The 18,987-nt window shown below is 34.4% G+C and overlaps 3 protein-coding genes across 4 annotated transcripts in view; 2 read left to right on the top strand and 1 right to left on the bottom strand.

Moving 5' to 3' along the window:
* Positions 1-9,453, bottom strand: part of LOC124447070 (dynein axonemal heavy chain 3-like) — a 32,260-nt gene extending 22,807 nt beyond the window's left edge. The window contains 25 exon segments of the mRNA XM_046997972.1: positions 8-149; positions 218-370; positions 448-676; positions 828-895; positions 1,026-1,116; positions 1,298-1,401; positions 1,517-1,552; positions 1,647-1,745; positions 1,843-1,944; positions 2,105-2,233; positions 2,437-2,628; positions 2,816-3,010; positions 3,156-3,351; positions 3,530-3,660; positions 3,831-4,034; positions 4,407-4,611; positions 4,810-5,258; positions 5,555-5,750; positions 5,910-6,040; positions 6,257-6,361; positions 6,482-7,077; positions 7,371-7,459; positions 7,846-7,937; positions 8,245-8,322; positions 9,046-9,453. Coding sequence (XP_046853928.1) covers positions 8-149; positions 218-370; positions 448-676; positions 828-895; positions 1,026-1,116; positions 1,298-1,401; positions 1,517-1,552; positions 1,647-1,745; positions 1,843-1,944; positions 2,105-2,233; positions 2,437-2,628; positions 2,816-3,010; positions 3,156-3,351; positions 3,530-3,660; positions 3,831-4,034; positions 4,407-4,611; positions 4,810-5,258; positions 5,555-5,750; positions 5,910-6,040; positions 6,257-6,361; positions 6,482-7,077; positions 7,371-7,459; positions 7,846-7,937; positions 8,245-8,322; positions 9,046-9,069 — 4,036 coding nt within the window. The 5' untranslated portion in view covers positions 9,070-9,453.
* Positions 9,454-9,629: 176 nt separating this feature from the next.
* On the top strand, positions 9,630-13,339 carry LOC124445506 (DNA excision repair protein ERCC-5-like). 2 transcript variants are annotated; one of them, XM_046996232.1, is made up of 8 exons: positions 9,630-9,832; positions 10,415-10,590; positions 11,229-11,344; positions 11,496-11,588; positions 12,187-12,229; positions 12,293-12,424; positions 12,538-12,772; positions 12,898-13,339. In XM_046996232.1, the coding sequence occupies exons 1-8, from the start codon at positions 9,745-9,747 to the stop codon at positions 13,023-13,025; spliced, it is 1,011 nt and encodes a 336-aa protein (XP_046852188.1). In that variant the 5' UTR covers positions 9,630-9,744; the 3' UTR covers positions 13,026-13,339. The 2 variants fall into 2 exon arrangements, with proteins under 2 accessions (XP_046852188.1, XP_046852189.1); XM_046996233.1 differs by having other exon boundaries at positions 9,636-9,832; positions 12,901-13,339.
* Positions 13,033-18,909, top strand: LOC124445505 (DNA excision repair protein ERCC-5 homolog). Its single transcript, XM_046996231.1, has 9 exons — positions 13,033-13,819; positions 13,933-14,052; positions 15,573-15,786; positions 16,377-16,445; positions 16,578-16,653; positions 16,836-16,896; positions 17,057-17,181; positions 17,309-17,393; positions 17,929-18,909. The coding sequence occupies exons 1-9, from the start codon at positions 13,346-13,348 to the stop codon at positions 18,364-18,366; spliced, it is 1,662 nt and encodes a 553-aa protein (XP_046852187.1). The 5' UTR covers positions 13,033-13,345; the 3' UTR covers positions 18,367-18,909.
* The last annotated feature ends 78 nt before the right edge of the window (positions 18,910-18,987 follow it).

Genomic DNA, 18,987 nt, shown 5'->3' with positions numbered 1-18,987 from the left:
CACCAACCATGGACATCAAGAACAATCAAAGCTCCAAGAGTTATTCTTTCCATCTTTGATAACTTTCCCCTAACAAGTTTGACAATATCATCAATCTGATTAGAGCACATTTTATGATACTCTTTCAGTCCACAGTTCTTTGACATTGCCTAGATGTAAGACCAAGTTTTATGTATAGTCAAATGAACTGTTTCACTTGTTCAATATAATTTTTTACCTCAGCAACTTGTATTGTCCAATAAATCAAGTTAACTGTCAAGACAACTTGACCAGGCCAATCAAGAACCCAATCAACGCGTGACGTTTTTGAATAACTAGCCATCCCATCAGTCATGATTTTCTTTAAACTTTCTTTCATTGTAACTTCAATCTGATAAAAACAATGATTGAATTGGATTTAGCTCGCTCAAAAATCAACAATGTACGCTAATTTCTCTAGCAATATACCTGAGCTAGCCACTTTTCAACCAGACCGTTCGCTTCCGCTGGAATTATTTTTTTGGAAAACTGAACTCGTTCATTCTCTGCTGAAAACATTGCTGATATTGCTTTTGCCGGTGTGAAATCTAATTTCATAATTCCTTCAAAACATTTCTTCAGATGAGGTTGCACACGAAAGGGGTCTTTTGTTTCCGAAAGAATTTCAAGAAGTTCATCGTTTGATAAAAAGAAAAACCTGTTGGATTTAAAAAAAGATGAGATTGATAAGAAGAAATCCCTAATGACTGGTATAAATATACAAAAGATGAGGTTGACAGGAAAACATAGGTATTAAAATGGTAAATTTTGGATGTAATGAGTTGATTTCCTGTGTGCTATTCACAAACCTTGGAAAAAATAATCTTTTCTTTTCTAAATATTCATTTAGACCTTTTTGAATTCCCTCCAACATGCACTATAATCGAGAAAAAACAAATTAATTCAGTTATCTCGAATAAGACTTCCCTCAATCAAAAAAATATGGCGAAATAAATGAAAAGAAAACCTTTGTTGATTGAGAACTAAACTAAAATGTTGAAAAGTACCTCTGATTCTCTTAAACGTTGAAGTATTTGATCTTGTGACGTCACAGAGAAAACTTTTGAGTCTTTCGTCAACGATAACATAATCGCTCTCCTGCAGTACACAGAAAAAAAATCATCTTTAATTGGTTTGTTTAGAAATATTTATTACTAGAATTTTAAATTTCCAGGTACGTACATGATATGTACCATCTCATCTCATATATACTCACAATACTTCATTTAACTTTAAACAAAAGATTCGCAATCGTAATTGAAAATGATTACAAACTAACCAGTAGTTATCAACTATTCTAAACTTTCGTCCTTCTTCAGGCATTTGAGCCTGAATATCTTCTGAAGAGAAAATAGGTTCGAGGTAAAGCCATCCAGCTTGTACCTATGTATTGAACAAGCCATTATTATCAACTACGTACAATAACAAAATTTGCAGTATTAGATCGAGAGACCTTTGTAACCAAATAAATTTGTTGTTGACATTATTATGTTCATACCTTCAAGCATGAATCCAAAACGTGTTGAATATTTATCTTTAAATGAAAACAATGATTAGTTTAATAAACCCTTAGTTATCACAATAGTATAATTGCACGTGTGTATTGTGTATAGTTATTGATTGCTGACCAAATGGCTTTCCCATTGATTGATTTCCATCTCGTAAACGCTGACAAAGGGTGACGCTTTTATGGTTTGAGTTTTTACAATTTGGTCTTCCAGCAAAATCTGGCAAAAGTATGAAACCATCAAAAATAAATACGACCTGGCATAGACTCTTTTTACATGTGCTTTTATTATATATGTACGTTGTTCTGTTCAGAACCTGAATATCGTCAACAGAAGATAAAATGTTGATGCCAGTTTCTTTATAATTCACAAAACTGAAATGAACATTCTCCCACTCATCTTTTATTTTCGCTAATGCCTGAAATAGATATCAACAATATAAGATTATCGTAAGATAATTAGTCGACTTCATAACTTACTTTACAACAACATAACAAAACCATTTTGTTGGAAAAGTATAAATATAATTAAGGGAAACAATTTGTTCAATCAATCCAAATTGAAATTTCACAATGAACCTTTTCCAATGAAAATTCTTTTCCAGCTTTGGATGCAATTCCTTGCATGTCTTCGAGGTGTCTATCCAGATTATAAGAAAGCATTTCATGAAGTTTTGTCTCGGGTAATGGAGCAATATTGAACCCCACCTAAAACAATGATAACAGTACAAAAAACATAAAGCGATCTGTAAAGCACTGTATACGTGTATAAGTACCATATTTCTGTCAAAAAGGAATTTGCGACATTTTACTAGGGAAACATTTTTTCCACAAGCTAATTTGTCATCTTCATATTTTCCTTACTTCTACAAAAATTAGTGTCACAATTATTTCTTCATTGTTTTACTCACCTTTTTACTCATCATATCCCAGTGACGATCTTTCATACCAGCGGTACACAATACATTAATCAGTGGCAGCTGGACTTTGAATTTCTCAACCTTTGCTTTCAATGAGGTCGCGACACGAAAGGGACCCATTTGATCTTGTTGACCAAAAAAGGATTTTGTAAGCTTGTAACTTAACTTCCAAATGTCAGATATCTAAAATAAAAGGGTTTACAAAATATCACATGCAGAGCAGCAATGTAGTCTACTCCAGTAAATCTGACGTTTATGGATGTGTTCAAGGCCGTCGGAAGATGACTATTGGTTGGTGGGTGGCGGAGGGAGGGGAAGGGGAAGGGTGGTGGTTCACATTCATGTATCGCGCATGTCAGCGATTATTTACCTCTTCCTCTATGTCCTCAGCATCAAGTGTAATCAAGCTTGCGTTCAGCCATTTTTCCTGTTTCTCGTTAAATCGTACGACAGACCTCCACAGTTTGTCATAAGGTTCCTTCACATCCATTATCTCTTGGATGAGAGGGAATGAACTCTGTTTCTCCACACCTAATATCTTTTCTTCTAAGTTTATTTTTTGTTTCTGATAAAAATGCAATAATTGCAAAGCTGATATGAAAAGACATGTTGAATATTTGATGTCTATAAAAGTAAATCGCCTGCGATACTTAGCTGCACTTTGAACAGTTACAATATTTTGGGCGCATGAAAGTTGTTAGTGTTAGTACCTCAGCTATTAGGTTTTCAACATCTGCTTTTAAGTGATCTAGTTTTTCAACGTGACTGCTCGCTTCCAATATTCTTTCTTTGGAGTGAAGTTCCTTTGCTTCTTGTAAAACTTCTTCAACTTTGGTTTCAAACTTCTTCAGCCAACTTTTTAGTTTATTGACAGCAGAATGATGTTGGCGATTGACACGAAGGTCGCTTGAAAAACATTTTTTAGCTTGTTTCAGTAGTGTACAAAGCTTCAGTTTTGCATTGTGCTAATGATCATAAATAAAATCTTCGCAATTATCGAAATATCCGTGATGTTCCCTTTCAAATTATTAGTCCATCATAATTAACACGTCATGCACTCGCTCCTATTATGATAAAGTCTTACCTGCTTCGAATTAAAGGAGTAATTTTTTCAGGCCATAAAAAAGTTGTGTCATTAAGATTGATATGCCAATTTGTAATGAATGCATAATCCAGAATAAACAATAGCAGCTCTGCAGCTTCTTCTAACTGATTCTAAATTTAAAAAAACGCGGAGCCTGTGGTATCTGTTGGCACCATACTTGAATAAAAACTCAAAATGCTGGAATGAAAACATATGTGTATGGAAAAATGATGTTGAACATTCTCCTAACTTTTTTGCCGAAAGAAAAATACAACAAAAAATCAACACGTTGCATACAAACTTGTAAAGAGGGTAAAGGACCAAACGGAAGGTTTTCGATGTATTCCATTTGTTTAACCAAACTGCTGGTGTCATTGAAAGTTTTGGTTATTTGATCAACAATCTCATCGTACTGCAGACAAATAGTTTTGTTTACTTTGATACTTTGTTCAAGTAATTGTTGCGTTAGAAGATCGTAAAAATATTGTCCCTTCACTTTGAGATCCTATAAAAATAAGAAAAAATAATTAATCATAGCCAAAACTTACAGCAAATAAATCGAAAACAACTTGGCTTTTATAAATTAATGGCACAATTTATCAAAAATAGAAAACAATTTTTCTTAAAGTGCAATCAGATTCATGTGCTCATATTTCGACGAAGATCATTGATTTATAATATGAAAAAAAAGTAAAAGAAAACCTGACTGCATCAACGATTAAATCCTTATCTTCATATAGGTAGGCTAAGTTGATTGTTTGAAATCAAATTGATTTTACGCTTACGGTATGCGCTTCCTTCATTGTATTAAATTTCATCAAAAGACGTAGACCATGCAAACAAGTAGCAACATCTTTCTAAAAAAAACTTTATTTACCTGGTTGACGAGAGTACAGTCGAGACAAAACAGTTGCATTGGAATATGTACATCCAAACTTTTCACCAATGAATTTAAATGCTTAATTTCGTCCAGTTTAAGTTTATATTCTGCAAGCGTTTTATCTTCAACAAGGAAATTCTTCAAACGCTCAACAGATGACGATGAAAGTAAATATTCAAATTGCGAGTACAGAGAAAGAAAACTAAAAATTGAAAATCTGTTATTTTTACAAATGTTATTATAAGTCAGCTTTTGCCAAAATCAACTTTACTTGTCACAAAAATCAATAAACATGTGCACTAAGGTGTTAAAAACATGTCTGTAATGTGTCCTATAATGAAACCTTTTCCTTTATTTTGATTTCCAAACGTGCATGTCAATAAAATCAGTGAAAACCTACCCATGAGGTCCGTCTGTGTTGACATCAATAATGCTTGAAACTTTTTCCTTTACCATCAGGACAAACTGGTCTGATAAATCAGTAGAGGGAATAGTTTTTGTAGGGTTATTGTCAGCTTGATAAAAAAGCAAAGACTCGACCCTGGTAAGGTTATTAACACTGAGAACAATCGCATTTATGATTTCATTCATCGATATTTCTATGTCAAAAAAAGATGGACTGAAGCTGATTGTTTCTTCCTCATAGTCTGGGACAACGTTAACGATGATCATCTGTTGTATAATAGGAAGACATCTTTTGAACACTCCTTCAAATCCGTTTCCATCTTTGTACATTTCAAAAAAAGAAACCAAATCTTCCAAGGAACGATTCAATAAACTTCTTAAGTTATTTGACATCAGTATTGCTACACAATTAAAGAAGCTGTCCATTTTTCGAATTCTTTCATCCTATATACATAGACATCACAAAAAGGCCTTCAGTTAACGAAGATTTTCGGAGATGAATTTTAAAGTTCTCGTGTAGCAAACAGAGATGTATACATATATAGACAGAGATGCATAATAAATGAAGTTCGCTTTAAAGAAGACAAAGTATTGCAAATATAAACTGTCCTCTAGCACACAATTTAAATTCAAACATTTCTAAACTACGTCATTTATTTAGTGGGGCCAGAAGCTTGTAACCGTATCAGAAGCTATTCAAAGAGAAAAATAGAGAAGGCAGTTACTTTACGACAACAAACCTCGTTGTATGGCATCCATTCTTCGACATCCTCTCTTTTTTCGCTGATCAACGCAGCGCATTTGGGGATCCAAACTTCTCTTAAATGCTGAACAGTTTCTTTACAATTCTTCAGAACCAATCTTGAGAAGTGAGGCATGGTCAAAGGCATGTGCATAACTACTTCTTTCACATCAATTAACCTCAGGTGAGCAAATCTTGATAGAAAAAGAATGAAGATGAGTTCCAAAGAAAGAATTTGGACTTTAAAGACCAAAAACGCTAATTCAAGCATGAGTTTAGATTTTACGGTCTTTAAAACGATGATCATGAGCAAAAACAAAAAAAAAGACATATAAAAGTAACATTATACTAACTCAGTTTCCCATAGACATAGTAACACACGCATAACTATATGAGTTATATGAAGATTATTCTCCATAGAAGCTCTTGCCGTTGCCATTGATTCGTGCCATACAAAAGATTCTCTGCCAGCCGTTTCTGTAATCTAAAGTTAATGAAAATACTGCCATAAAATACTGAATTTTTTGTTCCATATGTCTATAACGCCTATTCTACTGCAAAAGTCCTTTTATTAATCATTCCAACCATGTTTATTGACCACAAAAATAATTTTTATGTTAAGGAAATGCTTAAGTTATTAGAAAAATTCTTTTGTGCTACACACATACTCTAAAAAACAATATAATTACGTTATAAAAACCTTTTTCGCCATCGTCAAACCAAGTCTTCCTTGTTCGCTTTTATCCATTAAAACATAGTCAAGGATAGATTTTCTAATGCTTAAGGTATAGTCATCCTCCATTTCCTGAATACGTATATTCATACACTTATTACTTTGTTAAAAACAGGTGCACACATGATTCATTTTTTCACGACACTCACACACCCACCACAGGATTGGAAATGAAGTTCAGACAAAACTTACCTTTGTACATTCCATTAAAATGTTTAAAAACCTATGTCGTAGAACTTCAGGAACAAAAGAATAAGCATTTTCTATCCATACAGAGGATAGGGGTGTGACAGCACTTGCATCAAATGCATTATGTATTAATGACCAATATCTTACTCTACTATCGATATTCTCAGGAGAGGAAGCGCGTTCCAGTCCAAACGTACTTCCTGATGTGGCAAAAAATTTTGTTTTAAGAACATTTGAACTTTCAAAGTCATGTTCTGTTCTTCTTTTAAGGTCAGTGACTTTATTATCAACGCCAGGATGACTTGAATTGTACAAGACATCGTCAAAAACATTTTCTGATGATATTTCAACGCACTCTTCCCTGACAACTTCCTTCAATGCGCTTTCTGCATATTGATTGACTCCAAAAGCTGGCAACGGTCGTTTTTCCCCGTGTCTGTGTAATAATCCTGATTTTGGCCGCATTTGAAAATAATCTTTCGACCTGTCTTCTCTTTGGATTTTGGAGGATGAAGATTGACGACCTTTTTCATGTACGTACAAACTTCTATTTCGCGGAATTGCTTTACTGTTCGTAGATTTTGTCGTCAAAGTACCAACTTTTCAATGAAAAATTGCAAAAGTAATGGAGTTGATATAAACTAAAATATCACGTGTGTCAATAACAGAGCTTGTTTCAAATTTGCCTGTTTTGCATTATTTTTATTTCATGAAAAAAATGAAACATGATTTTGGTGTTTGCGAACGGCAAACATCTTTTATTTCTTAACTAATAATATAAATAAATGCAATTATAAAAACAGGACTCTGTGCTTCTTTGACCAAACTTATTATAGCTATAGTATATTCTTTTGTAAATTCTTCTATACAGACGAACAATAATCACACTAACCGTTGCTACGTGTTGATCGTCTTGCCTCAAAAATAGTAAAAGCACTCAAATCTGAAGCGGACGGTGTGTAATTATTGGCAATGGAGTCACTATAGAGAAAATGAGGCATTCACAATTATTGGAGAATACAACTTCATTAATACTGTACATCAATATCCCAAGCAAGGATCATATGTAATTCCCCATGTTTGGCTTTACTTTATAGATAATGAAATTTACTGAAGCGTAGCTATGTATAATTCGACGTTGGCGAAGTCCTATATTTTAGCTTACGGACGTAATGACGTTTCGTTTAGTTAAACTTTGAAGGATTGGAACAAGAAGCATTGCTGGTTTCAGATTTTGGAAGAGAAGCCTTCTAGTTATATAATGTCCATTTTAAGTTTATTGTTGTATTGTAAGAGATTGAACAGAGTACATGCAAATGTTTCGCGTGGCTTTGACACATGAAACATTATAATAAATACTTCCATACCTAACACGGCGATGAAATTTCTTCTCCTTAGTTGGAGAAGCTTTTGTAAAGGCACCAGCCTCGATAATTCGAGGTCTTTCACTGAACATGCGCTGAAAAGAACATTAAGTAAAAAGTTTTCACAAAAGTTTCAGCGCTTAGTACAATTTTTGTACACGAAAGTTTTTCACAAAGAGGCAAAAGATTTTGTTTTATCTGAATAAGAATAACATTTGAGTAAGGGATATATTAAAGCCGGATGTCTCCTTGAGTATATCTTTCTTGCATTGATTCTAGTAAAATTTAATTCAATTGACTGCACACGTTGAGCACATTTAATAGAAAATTAGATTTTCAAGAATGTCTTAGCCATGCAGTGGAAATTCATCCTTAAAAAGCCAAAAAAACATAGCTGCGTACCTGCTCATGACTCAGTGGGGGCAGGTGTTCAAAATTCTTCGGACGATCTTGAATATCAAACACTTTAACGTTGCTATTCTTAACAATAATGTACAAAAATAAATATTATCACATCATAGCTACTGATGACTGTCCTCCAAAAGATGAAAACGAAATGAAATAAATTTAAACAATAAAGATCCTTTTTTATACTTCTAAATGCTAACGTCTATCACATTTAATTATAATGTGTTTATTGATCTACTTTGTAACGATGTGACCACGAAGCTAAACAAATAAACGCGTAGCGCACCTATTCTTTAAATAAGTGTAATAAAAGAGTGTATGATTTGTGGTGTGGTCGTCGTTTCCAACCGTCATGTTTAGCATTCAAATCCATCTGTCACGTTAAACATGAAAACTAAATGCGAATACGACTAAACACAACTAAATTGCATTACTCCACAACACACCTTCAAACTGCTATCGAAAAGCACCTTCCTACATAGATTTATGGATTTATAAACCTACTAAAACATTTTTACTTTATTTTTTTGAAATAACACATTCTGAAATTAATAAATTGAACTGAAAAACCATTTGAGCCAGACGTATAACAAAGTTACATTTTCAACTTTTCTATAATTATCACGAAAGAAGCCCTCTTTGCTATTTTACTACGAGCTATTTACGCATTTAGTGAAATTCGCTAAATTATGGGAGAAAATCTGCGATTAATAATCCTAAAAGCGCATTGCAAACAAAATTCGTTTTCGTCTTATTCGTGGTGAGCTTAAGCTAGCTAATACAAATAAACGTTACCTCTGCATTCATGAAATTTTCCATTTCATAACTAATTTAAAGAGAAGAATGGTTCACATGGTTTACAATATTTTCTTCAGAATAAATACCAATGTTACTTCGAACGACTTGTAAACAATGTATAATTAAAAGCTTTATAGCTTCCCTGTCGTCTGGCCAACAAAGCATAAATTATAAATTAATTGGGTCAAAACATTTACTAAATAACACTGCGGGCCTCTGGTCCATTCATCATCTGTCGTCACACCATTCAGGTTATTCAACCACCACTATTTTACAAATTTAACTTCCAAAGGATTGAAGCTGAAGCATTCCACCATTCCAGCATTCAAATCGAGACAAAATGTGCATGTATACACTGTAGAGCAGCAGCCGTTATGCAACTTCATCTCAAAATCACTTGTAACAACTTCCATAATATGCACATTGATTGACATAAATACTAACCAACAATAAAAAATATAAAATTAAAAAACATAAAATTGTTTGGAAATGTCGTGGAAAATGTAGTTTCTTGTTTACTTATATGAGTCATTTCATTTAAATAACACGAAGTAGCCTTAAAGTTAACTTTAATTTGTTAAGTACATTTCGATCACCTAGAGTCCGAAGAGATTTCGTGATTTTTGTCAAATTCGGATTAATTAACCTCAATAAACTGTTTAAACCGGGTTTAGAGGAACAATTAATTTATGAACTATGGGTGTAAATGGCCTTTGGAAATTATTGGAGCCAGTTGGCCGGTCAATCAATATGGAATCTCTTGAAAATAAAACACTTGCTGTTGGTATCTTTTAAATTACGTATTATGTAAAGTTAAATAGTTTACCGTCAGTTCGGCCAGTTGTAGCTTGTATATTATAAATCAAGCTTTATTGATTTATTAGTATTGAGTGAGAAGTTTATGATAATTGATATAATGTTAATGTTATTCATCAGTTTTATTAGCTAGTTAGTAAGATTTGGTTTTAGTTTGGTGACAACTGACAAACAGCATCACAGGTTTATAAGTTTTCTTCTGTCCAAAGGTTGTCTGCATATGTGTACTTTTATGTTTAGTTTTTGTACATTTTGCTACTGCCCAGTCTTGACTGGCTTGTGGTTAATTGTGGCAGAAATCACGGAAAAACCATAATTGGGGGCTATTATTGATGTATGCATGGTACTTTGAAGTCTGTTGTTTTCAACAAATTATAACATGCATAAATGAATATTAACCCCCCCCCCCAATTATTGATCTTCCACAGTCCCTGCATTGAAAATAAATCATGGATTGTTCTTCATTAAGTGGTGTGAATTTTCAATCATTGATTCTTCTAAAGATGCAGTACATGTTTTTTACTACTTCCTTGACAGATATTACATTTAGATGTCAGTTTATGGCTTAACCAGGCTCTTTATGGGATGAAAAATCAGCATGGAAGTTCCATCCCAAATGCTCATCTTGTACTTCTTTTTCAAAGAATTTGCAAGCTACTCTATTATAGAATAAAACCAATTTTTGTTTTTGATGGTGGTGTTCCAGAACTTAAGAAAAAGACATTGGTGGGTTATGTTTAGTGATTATCACTATACCCTTGTTCATCTTGATAGAACCAATCTACTTTCCATTCAGAACTCCAAGCATTGTTAAAGTATCTTAAACATTGTTTACAATGGGACCTTAGCCAGAACTTTACTAGGGGAGAAGAGTCATGCTTGCCAGTAAAATTATGGCCCAGAAATTCAGTCAATTTTCACTCTTTGCTTTAAACAAGCTTTTGTTGAAAAACTTTGAATTTTCAGACTTAAAGAGAAAAATATTTAATTTTGATGCAATTCTTTTTTATGTTGTGTATTACTATTTACCATTTACAAGTATAATAACTAGCAAGTTGCTAATCAAACCTTAAAAATGCTGCACAGATTACAAGGATAGGTCTTGATTGTGGCATCTTTGAAATACTGTTTGAGTGCCTTTTCCTTTTTCTAATTTGTATTTTTTAACAATATGAAAATGAAAAGAACATGCAAATTGCTGTTTATTTTTGCCAGTCTACTTTCAAAAATCCCCGTTCAAAAAGACCATTGGACGGGTCTCTGGCTAAACCCTTGGTTTACAATGCTGGCATTTGGCCATGATTGATTTCGCATGTGTTTTGTTGTTAACATAGATCAATAGCTTTTGGTTTATATCCTGGTAGGCTGTACGTAGAACAATGCGATTGACTGCACAGACCAAAGCTCAAAAATTATCAGAAAAAGTTTTGAAAAAATACCTGAAATCTCGTGCAATTGGAAGTGTAACTGGACGTAAAAGGTTAAATATAGTTTGCACGAATGCTTGTGATGCATGTTACAGTAGAGCTGAAAGAGGTCAAAAGTGCTTTTCCCGTTTAATTTGTATCAATATTGAATCTGCCCATACATATATGTAATAATTGTCATTTATTTTTACTTTTGATACCTAGCCAACGATCATCAATAAACGCCTTAGATGAAAATGTATCAGAAAAAGATTTATTTGAATTACCGCCATTACCAGATGAGATTCAAACCACCAGGTATAGAAGTGATGGAAGTAACGTATCTATCTCGACTTTAACTCCCGTTATGCAAATATTTTTGTGTTCATTGACCACGAGAGCTATAGACTTCTAAAGAAACGAATAATGGTAATCTTTCAGCGGGAGTAATTCTGCTACCTGGCTGCACTATTGAGAGATGGTCCGATTCCTTGAGAACATACATTTCTTAATTTCTCCACGTGATATCATCATATTTTCTTCCGCCATATCCCAGCTTTATTGAACAGTTCATTGGGTGTTAATTTAAACATGACATACAGCTACACGAATGTTTGAGTTGCAATTGAAATAATTTTTTCTCGATATGTTTCTTCAAACACCTTACTTGCTTGTGTGATTGAGTTACACTTATAAAAGTAATAGATAATTGTAAAAAAATGGTTACACACGAAACGATATTTTTGTGAAAATAAATGAAATTACCAACCAAAATTCATTGTGAACTCTTCTATTTTCTCAAACCAATAAACCTTAGCGTAGAGAACAGTGTCGGCTTAAAAACATTCCAGACCCATTTTGTAGAATCTATTAAGCAATTGTAATAAATTAATCTGACTTTTTTTTGTATTTTTAGCGCAGTTCAAGATGAATCTTTCCTCGGTTCGCATCATATACAGGTGTGCGTTTTGATAGACTTTGTTAAATCATCAACTATACGGTCAAATTATTCCCTGCTTTAGGATACCACTGATGTTAATATAGACTCTGAAGAATTTCGAAGTCTACCTTACGAAATTCAACACGAAATGATCGTTGAAATGCACGAGAAAAGCAAACGACATTCACGTTATGAAGAGATTGATATGCCTGAGGTAAACACGTATATTGAATCCATCATTGAAATATCTCAAAAAGATTGTTTTGTAGTTATTTTCTGGTTGTGCGATGGTACGCATTGTGTATGGATTGTTGCTTTTTTATACAGGAATCAGATGATTTTTCCAATTTTCAACTCAACCATCTTTTGAAACGTGGAAAGTTGACTCAGAGATTAGGAACACTGCGAAAAGTAATGAACGATAAACGAGCTGGAGAACTTGTCTACGACGTTGTTGATGGCGATGTGAACTCAAAATATGTTGTTGAGTCACAGAAAATAATGTCTGAAGATACAGCTCAATACATCTTAATCAAGCGAAACGAGGCACATCAGACTAAAAGTACATTGTTCATCTCTGATTTTTGAGCGCTTGCTCTTATAGCCAAGTGTTTCCAATCTTTTTGAACCATTTAAATGCAACTCTCTACTGTATTTATTTCTTGACAGTTTCCTATTTTGTTTTAGTAGTAAATAATGAAGAGACGCAAATGGCGGGAGGTTTCTTTCCTGAAGATTATGTGAATAGCAACATGGATGTTCAACCATTTGTTTTGAAAGACTTACCTAAAGTTTCTTGTGCATTGATGCGGTAACTGTGGATTCTACTGCAGATGAAGAAGCAAGTGATGAGGTGCAAGGTGTTCCCATTAATGCAAATCTAACTGAAGCGCCGAAGCATTCAGAAACAACATTTGAACGTGAAATTCCACAAGAATTCGCTTTGAATCCTTTACGTGAAGCCTGTAATTCTTCCTATTCTGAAACACAAAGTTCATATGACATTACTGGAAGACTAAAGGACGTGACTAGAAAAGATAGAAATTCGGAATCAGCTGTGTGGAAGAATGAGGCATTAATTTGTTCAAACGATAAGCTTAATTCGAAATGCGCTGATGAAAAAACTGATGATACTATGAATGTGTGTATTGCTGAAGAAACGGAACTAAAAAATATCAAAAATTCGTCAGCAGTTAGTCCGACTTTCGTCAGCAATGAAAGTTCAATCAACACATCAGTTGAAAATAAAGCAATTCGGCCTGCAATTGCTTCTACTGAACAAAACCAGACATTAATTGAAGAACAAGTTTCATCCCAATGTGAGAGATCGTTTGAGGCTGAGCTTGATGATTTAGAGGAAGAGATAAACGAAAAAAAGAGATTAATCGAGAAGTTACTCTCCGGTAGAAACGTTTCCCATATCATGCATTCATCAGAATTAAAAAATGATATTATAATTTCCAAAGGTGCGCTTACTTGTGAAAGTGGGTCTATCCAGTCTACATCATCCGTTGCTGATGTTTTTATTAATGCTGAGAACCTGGATGAATCTCCGTCTGTTGAAGGTGAAGATCCTGGCACAGTAAATGAGTTTGAAGGAAAAACATATGTAAGAAACGTGAAGATATGTCTGTCATAGACAAAATGCACGTTTTACTTTATAATGAAAATTATCATTTCTCGGTTTCGTTTTTTGCGATAAAACGATTTTTTCCTGGACAGGAGGAACTTGATGAAATTCAGATGAGATTAGATGATGATCTTGAGAATTTGAAGGAAGAAAGAACACGTCAGAGTCGTCTTGCTGCCACGGTCACGGACGAAATGTATAAAGACAGCCAAGTGAGTCAGATGGACTAGAAAGCTTTTTTATTTTAGTCAACTGCAATCTATGTTTAGTTTTATTTAATATCTTTTGTTACCATACTTATCACATGAATAGTTAGGTGCAAGCATTAGCAACCTGGCACATATTTTGGGTTGATTGGAGTCCTTTACTAAGCCACAGTATAGAGAACATACAGTAAAGCAACTCCATTGAATTTTTGTGCCACGCATATCTCATTGCGCATGTGATAACCATAATGGCAACCAGTCAATTGGAATTTCTGATCAATAAGAATGATGAAATGGCTTACGGTAGCCAGTAATCTTATTAAATATAAAGCAGCCATTTGCACAGCGAAGTGGCCCTACTGTATATTCCCTATACTGTGGCTAAGCTATTATCAAACATCATCATCGACAGAAATATTTTGGCCGTGAGTGTTGGAGGGTTAGCAGATTCCTCCCGGTCGCAGGTTTAGTGGAAGCCTTGAAGTTGTAGCGAGCCTTACATAAAACCATTCATTGTAACAAGACATATTTGGACGTTGCGAACATAAAAACTGCAACTACGCTCTGAATGGTTTAGAAATTGTACTTTGCATTTTTGCTAATCGATCCGTCGCACATGGCACGTGAGCACTACAGAAAAAAATCTTCACATGACGCATCTGTTAATAATCTAAGGTCTGGATGGGGAGCCATCTTACGAACTTCTCTAACCAACTTAAACTCTTTGTAACCAGGGTTGAAGCTTCAAGCCTGGAGTCGCTTCAACTCCCCAAACTTAGCTAGTACCGAGAAGCGTCAAACAGGCCGTCGACCGACACATCTGTCAATTGCTTTCAACCTCAACCAATGAAATTACTCTGACAAACTTTAAAAAACGCTTTGTATGAATGCAATTCAAACGGTAAAATGAAGCCAACATAATTACCCTTCCAGATCATACATAGAAAGTAGCTGTTTGATGGATGTGTGGACAAAGCAATGGACGCTTTTGATATCCACTTATATCCCTCAGTGAACCTGGCCTGTTTTAATGATCAGGGGAAGTAGCATCTAAGATGCATTTTCTCTTTGTTAATACCGTCATTATCGCTTTGGTCTCTTGTGAATTCTCTGCTGTAGTGATAGCTGAGGGATTATGATTTCCTGATTGCTCGGTAGATAGAACCTGAGCATGCGTACTTCTTCGTACTGCCATTGCCGAAGAAACTGCTTCATCCACTGCAGATTGTAGGCCAGCACAAAACTCGTCCGCTCGACAAATGACCCTTGCGATGATTCCCTTAAAGAAGCTTCTTCATAAAAAAATTTTGACGCTCTGCTTGCGTATGCACCAGCTGTCCAGCTTCCTCAAACTTAGTCACTTTCTTCCTTAATCGGTCCCAGGCTGCAACTGTTTCCTTTCACAATAACTTTGGTTACTGTGTAACATCATTAAAACATAATGAAATAGTTGTTGATGATTCAGCTTTTTGATCTTTCAGAGTATTATCATATTTTACTACCATTACTTTATTATAAATTTGTAGGAGTTACTACAGTTATTTGGAATCCCGTATGTTGTTAGTCCAATGGAAGCTGAGGCTCAATGTGCCACCCTGAATAAAAATGATTTATGTGATGGGTCTATTACTGAAGATAGCGACATTATTTTATTTGGAGCAAGAAAAGTTTATCGAAACATTTTCAATCAAAAGCGTGACGCAGAGTTGTATGAGGAAGATGATGTCAAGTGTATGTTGGGTAAGTCTATATGTAATATTACATGAAGCATTCACTTCATTTCATTTCATTTCAATTGTTTTCTCAAATTTTCCATGTGAACGGAAGAAATTCAAAGGTGATTTTTAAAATTTGTTTTACACCCATATTTTCTGACAATTAAAACCGATTCAAAAGCTCAAATAGGTAGAATAACTCACAATAAGTAGCTTAGTGTTAGAATATGTTAGAATAACTAACTTAGAATAATTAAATTGGACTTACTAAATTAAAATAACTAACTTAGTGCGTGAATGAATATATAGAGGTGATAGCGAGGGAGTCCACACCTCTTAGTCTTAGCTAGATGGGTGAAAGAGAGGTGCCAATTTTCTTACAAAATACTAGTATGCGAAACCATTAAGCTTGGAATAATTATCTTATAATAACTTTAAACGACCAACTTGCATGCAAATACCTAAATTTTCATACCTCAACTTTGAATAATTCATTGCGTAGATGATGATTTATGATAAGCATTTTTGCCCCTAGTGGTATTTTTCTTGTCCTAAAGTCGTTGCGCTTTGTCATGATTTTTATTGCTAATGTTTTTAGTTTTTTGTTTACTTAAGGACTGGATCGTTTGAATTTAATTCTAATTGCAATGCTTGCTGGAAGTGACTACACTGAAGGTGTTCAAGGTTTGTTATTTTCGTTATCATTAAGATTCCTGTATTGATGATAAAAGCTGTTGTGGCTATCTACATACATGTACAACATGTCATCTGTTTACCAACAAAATTCTTTTGTGGCAATTCCTGAATTTGCGTCAGGAATAGGGATTGTTTCTGCTATGGAAGTGATTAATGAATTTTCTGGAGAAGGAATTGTGAAATTACAAAATCTGAAGTAAGTCAATCATCGCGCTTGTGGCAAACACTTGACGAACTATGAGGATTTGGGGAGGGGTTACAATACTTCAATACCCACCCCTCGGACCTCTTGAACCCCCATATCGTTGTGTTTCCTCTTGTCGAAAACTTAATCTGTTTTTCAAGTTATTGCAGTTCATACGTCTGTTTGCATAACAGGAATTGGTTTTATGAAAAATCCTCTCGTTCTTTTCAAGAAAGTAAAGTAAAAAAGAAACTGGTTAGTTTTTGTCGATAACTGCTTGTTGGCCTACTTAATATGTCTTTCTACGCAACATCAACAGTCACTAACTTTTTCACGAGGGAAATTTTCACAACTTGTTCATTTTTATTAAGATTTTTTTCGTTCTTTAAAGTTTAACTATATGTTTTTAATTCAGAGAAATGCTAAACTTCCTCTTGGTTTCCCTTCTGAACAAGTTTTTGAAGCTTATCTCAATCCACGTGTTGATGATTCTAAAGAGGCATTTTCATGGGCAAATCCGGACCTTCATGGCCTAAGATTATATCCTTTTGTTCAAAAGAAAATGAAACATCGAAATATGTTTCGTATATAAAAAATATATGATTGCCATATCGTTTTCTTATTTTGCAATCATTCTTGTGTCGTATTTTTCTTTAACTATCTTTACGTATGCTTCAGAAAAGCTTGGTTGGTCCAAAGTAAAGACAGATGAAATTTTATTGCCGGTTTTAAAACGTCTTAACAGCAAAGAGGTAAAAAACGAAGAAGTTATTATCCTAAAAATTTTTTACAACCTCATTGAAGTTAGTGTTTCTATAAAAGACACACATGACGTGGGTTCTTGCTTTGCTCATGTTGAGACAAATGACGTGGGTTCTGCTTTGCTCATGTTGAGAATTGACGCGTGGATAAAGTGTTTTTGCGTCAATGGCAACTCCCACAAAAAAATTACGTGGATTCAACGACGAAGAAACACTGTTGAAGTTAAAAGTTTCTTCGAGCGATATGTCCATACATTTTGATTTTGTAGTTGACTAACTGGTTTAGTAGTTTTGATTCTTTACCGTTCTCATCATCATTTCACTCTCCAGCGTAGCTACATTTTCTCACGTATTAAATTGTAATATGTCTTATTCTTCATTGGCAACAATTTTCGCTATTGCAATCCAATGCATTGGACCTGTTTTCCAACAATTTATAATCCTTATTACAATCAAGCGATACATAATATAGAGTATCTTGGTCTTTCATGCTATGTACGCTCTTTATCTCCATTCATTTTTTAAGGTGAATTTGAAAATTGATGCTTTTTTCCCCGTTCAATACAAAGGCGCTAAAAAAATAAAAAGTAAACGTGTGAAGCGAGTTGTTAACCGCCTAATTAACAAAGAAAGTGAAGACGATGAACATAACACTGTAAAAAAACGTAAAATGGTGAAACAATCCACTAAAATCAAAACGACACAAAAACAAAGATTGGATAATACTAGCAATGTCAATGAACTTACTTTTGATGAACGATCAAGTGCCATGATCAATGTTCAAAAGTCATGCCGAAAGAATGCTTCATCTGACTCAACGTCGGACACCAGCGATGAAGATCATAATTACATTCCTTTCAACGAGAAGCGTGGCGGAGTTTCGTCACGGAGTAGAGGCGCACGCGGAGTGAGAAAGACAGGAAACAGGCAAAATGCAAAAAAACGTTTTCAACATGATTCGTAATGCAATGTATTAGTGCTTGCCAGCTATAATCCAAATCAAGAATATTGAAAGTGAGAAAAAATATTTTTAAAATTACCAAATTGCCAGACTTGTAACGGTTTGGTGTCCTTGGTGAAGTACTCCATTACTCCTTGCACAAGATGACATAAAATATTGCGAAGTTTCGGAAAATTTTTAGACTTGGAATGGCACGGTATCGTTGGTGTACAATTTAGTTATGTGATCTAATGTCAAGTTGTTCGATGTTGGCAATTTTATGAAGAATCGCGGGGAACAGAAAGTTTTGAATTCAATGTTTTGCGTTCATTGTATTTCCTTCTGCCACCCTTTTATCATGTTCTGGTATTTCCTTGCCAGCCATTTGGTCGTCATCCTTTGAATGCGGGATGTTTTGTTACTTCTTGCGATTCCGGTGATGAGGATAATCTACTTTATAGTTTACATAGGTCAAGTACACTCTCGGCTGGTTATCTCGCAGTAAAAGTCGGCCTAAATTTAGTGGTAGCAAGAGGTGTTAATCAAATAAAGATTGTTACCCTAAAATCTTTAGTAAGTGATCTACTTAAACGCAACCAGGGAATAACACCGACGCTGAAAAAAATTACTTTTATATGCTATACA

The sequence above is a fragment of the Xenia sp. Carnegie-2017 genome, unplaced genomic scaffold (assembly GCF_021976095.1).
Source record: "Xenia sp. Carnegie-2017 unplaced genomic scaffold, XeniaSp_v1 HiC_scaffold_22, whole genome shotgun sequence".
NCBI lineage: Eukaryota > Metazoa > Cnidaria > Anthozoa > Malacalcyonacea > Xeniidae > Xenia > Xenia sp. Carnegie-2017.
This window is presented reverse-complemented; position numbering and strand designations above follow the sequence as displayed.

What these genes read in the sequence shown, in the direction of transcription:
- LOC124445505 (XM_046996231.1), top strand. Translation starts at nt 13,346, where the DNA reads ATGAATGTGTGTATTGCTGAAGAAACGGAACTAAAAAATATCAAAAAT. An exon ending in GTAAAGTAAAAAAGAAACTG is followed by an intron (nt 16,897 to 17,056) that starts GTTAGTTTTTGT and finishes TTTTTAATTCAG; the next exon opens with AGAAATGCTAAACTTCCTCT. An exon ending in AACGTCTTAACAGCAAAGAG is followed by an intron (nt 17,394 to 17,928) that starts GTAAAAAACGAA and finishes TCATTTTTTAAG; the next exon opens with GTGAATTTGAAAATTGATGC.
- LOC124445506 (XM_046996232.1), top strand. Translation starts at nt 9,745, where the DNA reads ATGGGTGTAAATGGCCTTTGGAAATTATTGGAGCCAGTTGGCCGGTCA. An exon ending in GATGAGATTCAAACCACCAG is followed by an intron (nt 11,589 to 12,186) that starts GTATAGAAGTGA and finishes TTGTATTTTTAG; the next exon opens with CGCAGTTCAAGATGAATCTT. An exon ending in CGAGGCACATCAGACTAAAA is followed by an intron (nt 12,773 to 12,897) that starts GTACATTGTTCA and finishes ATTTTGTTTTAG; the next exon opens with TAGTAAATAATGAAGAGACG.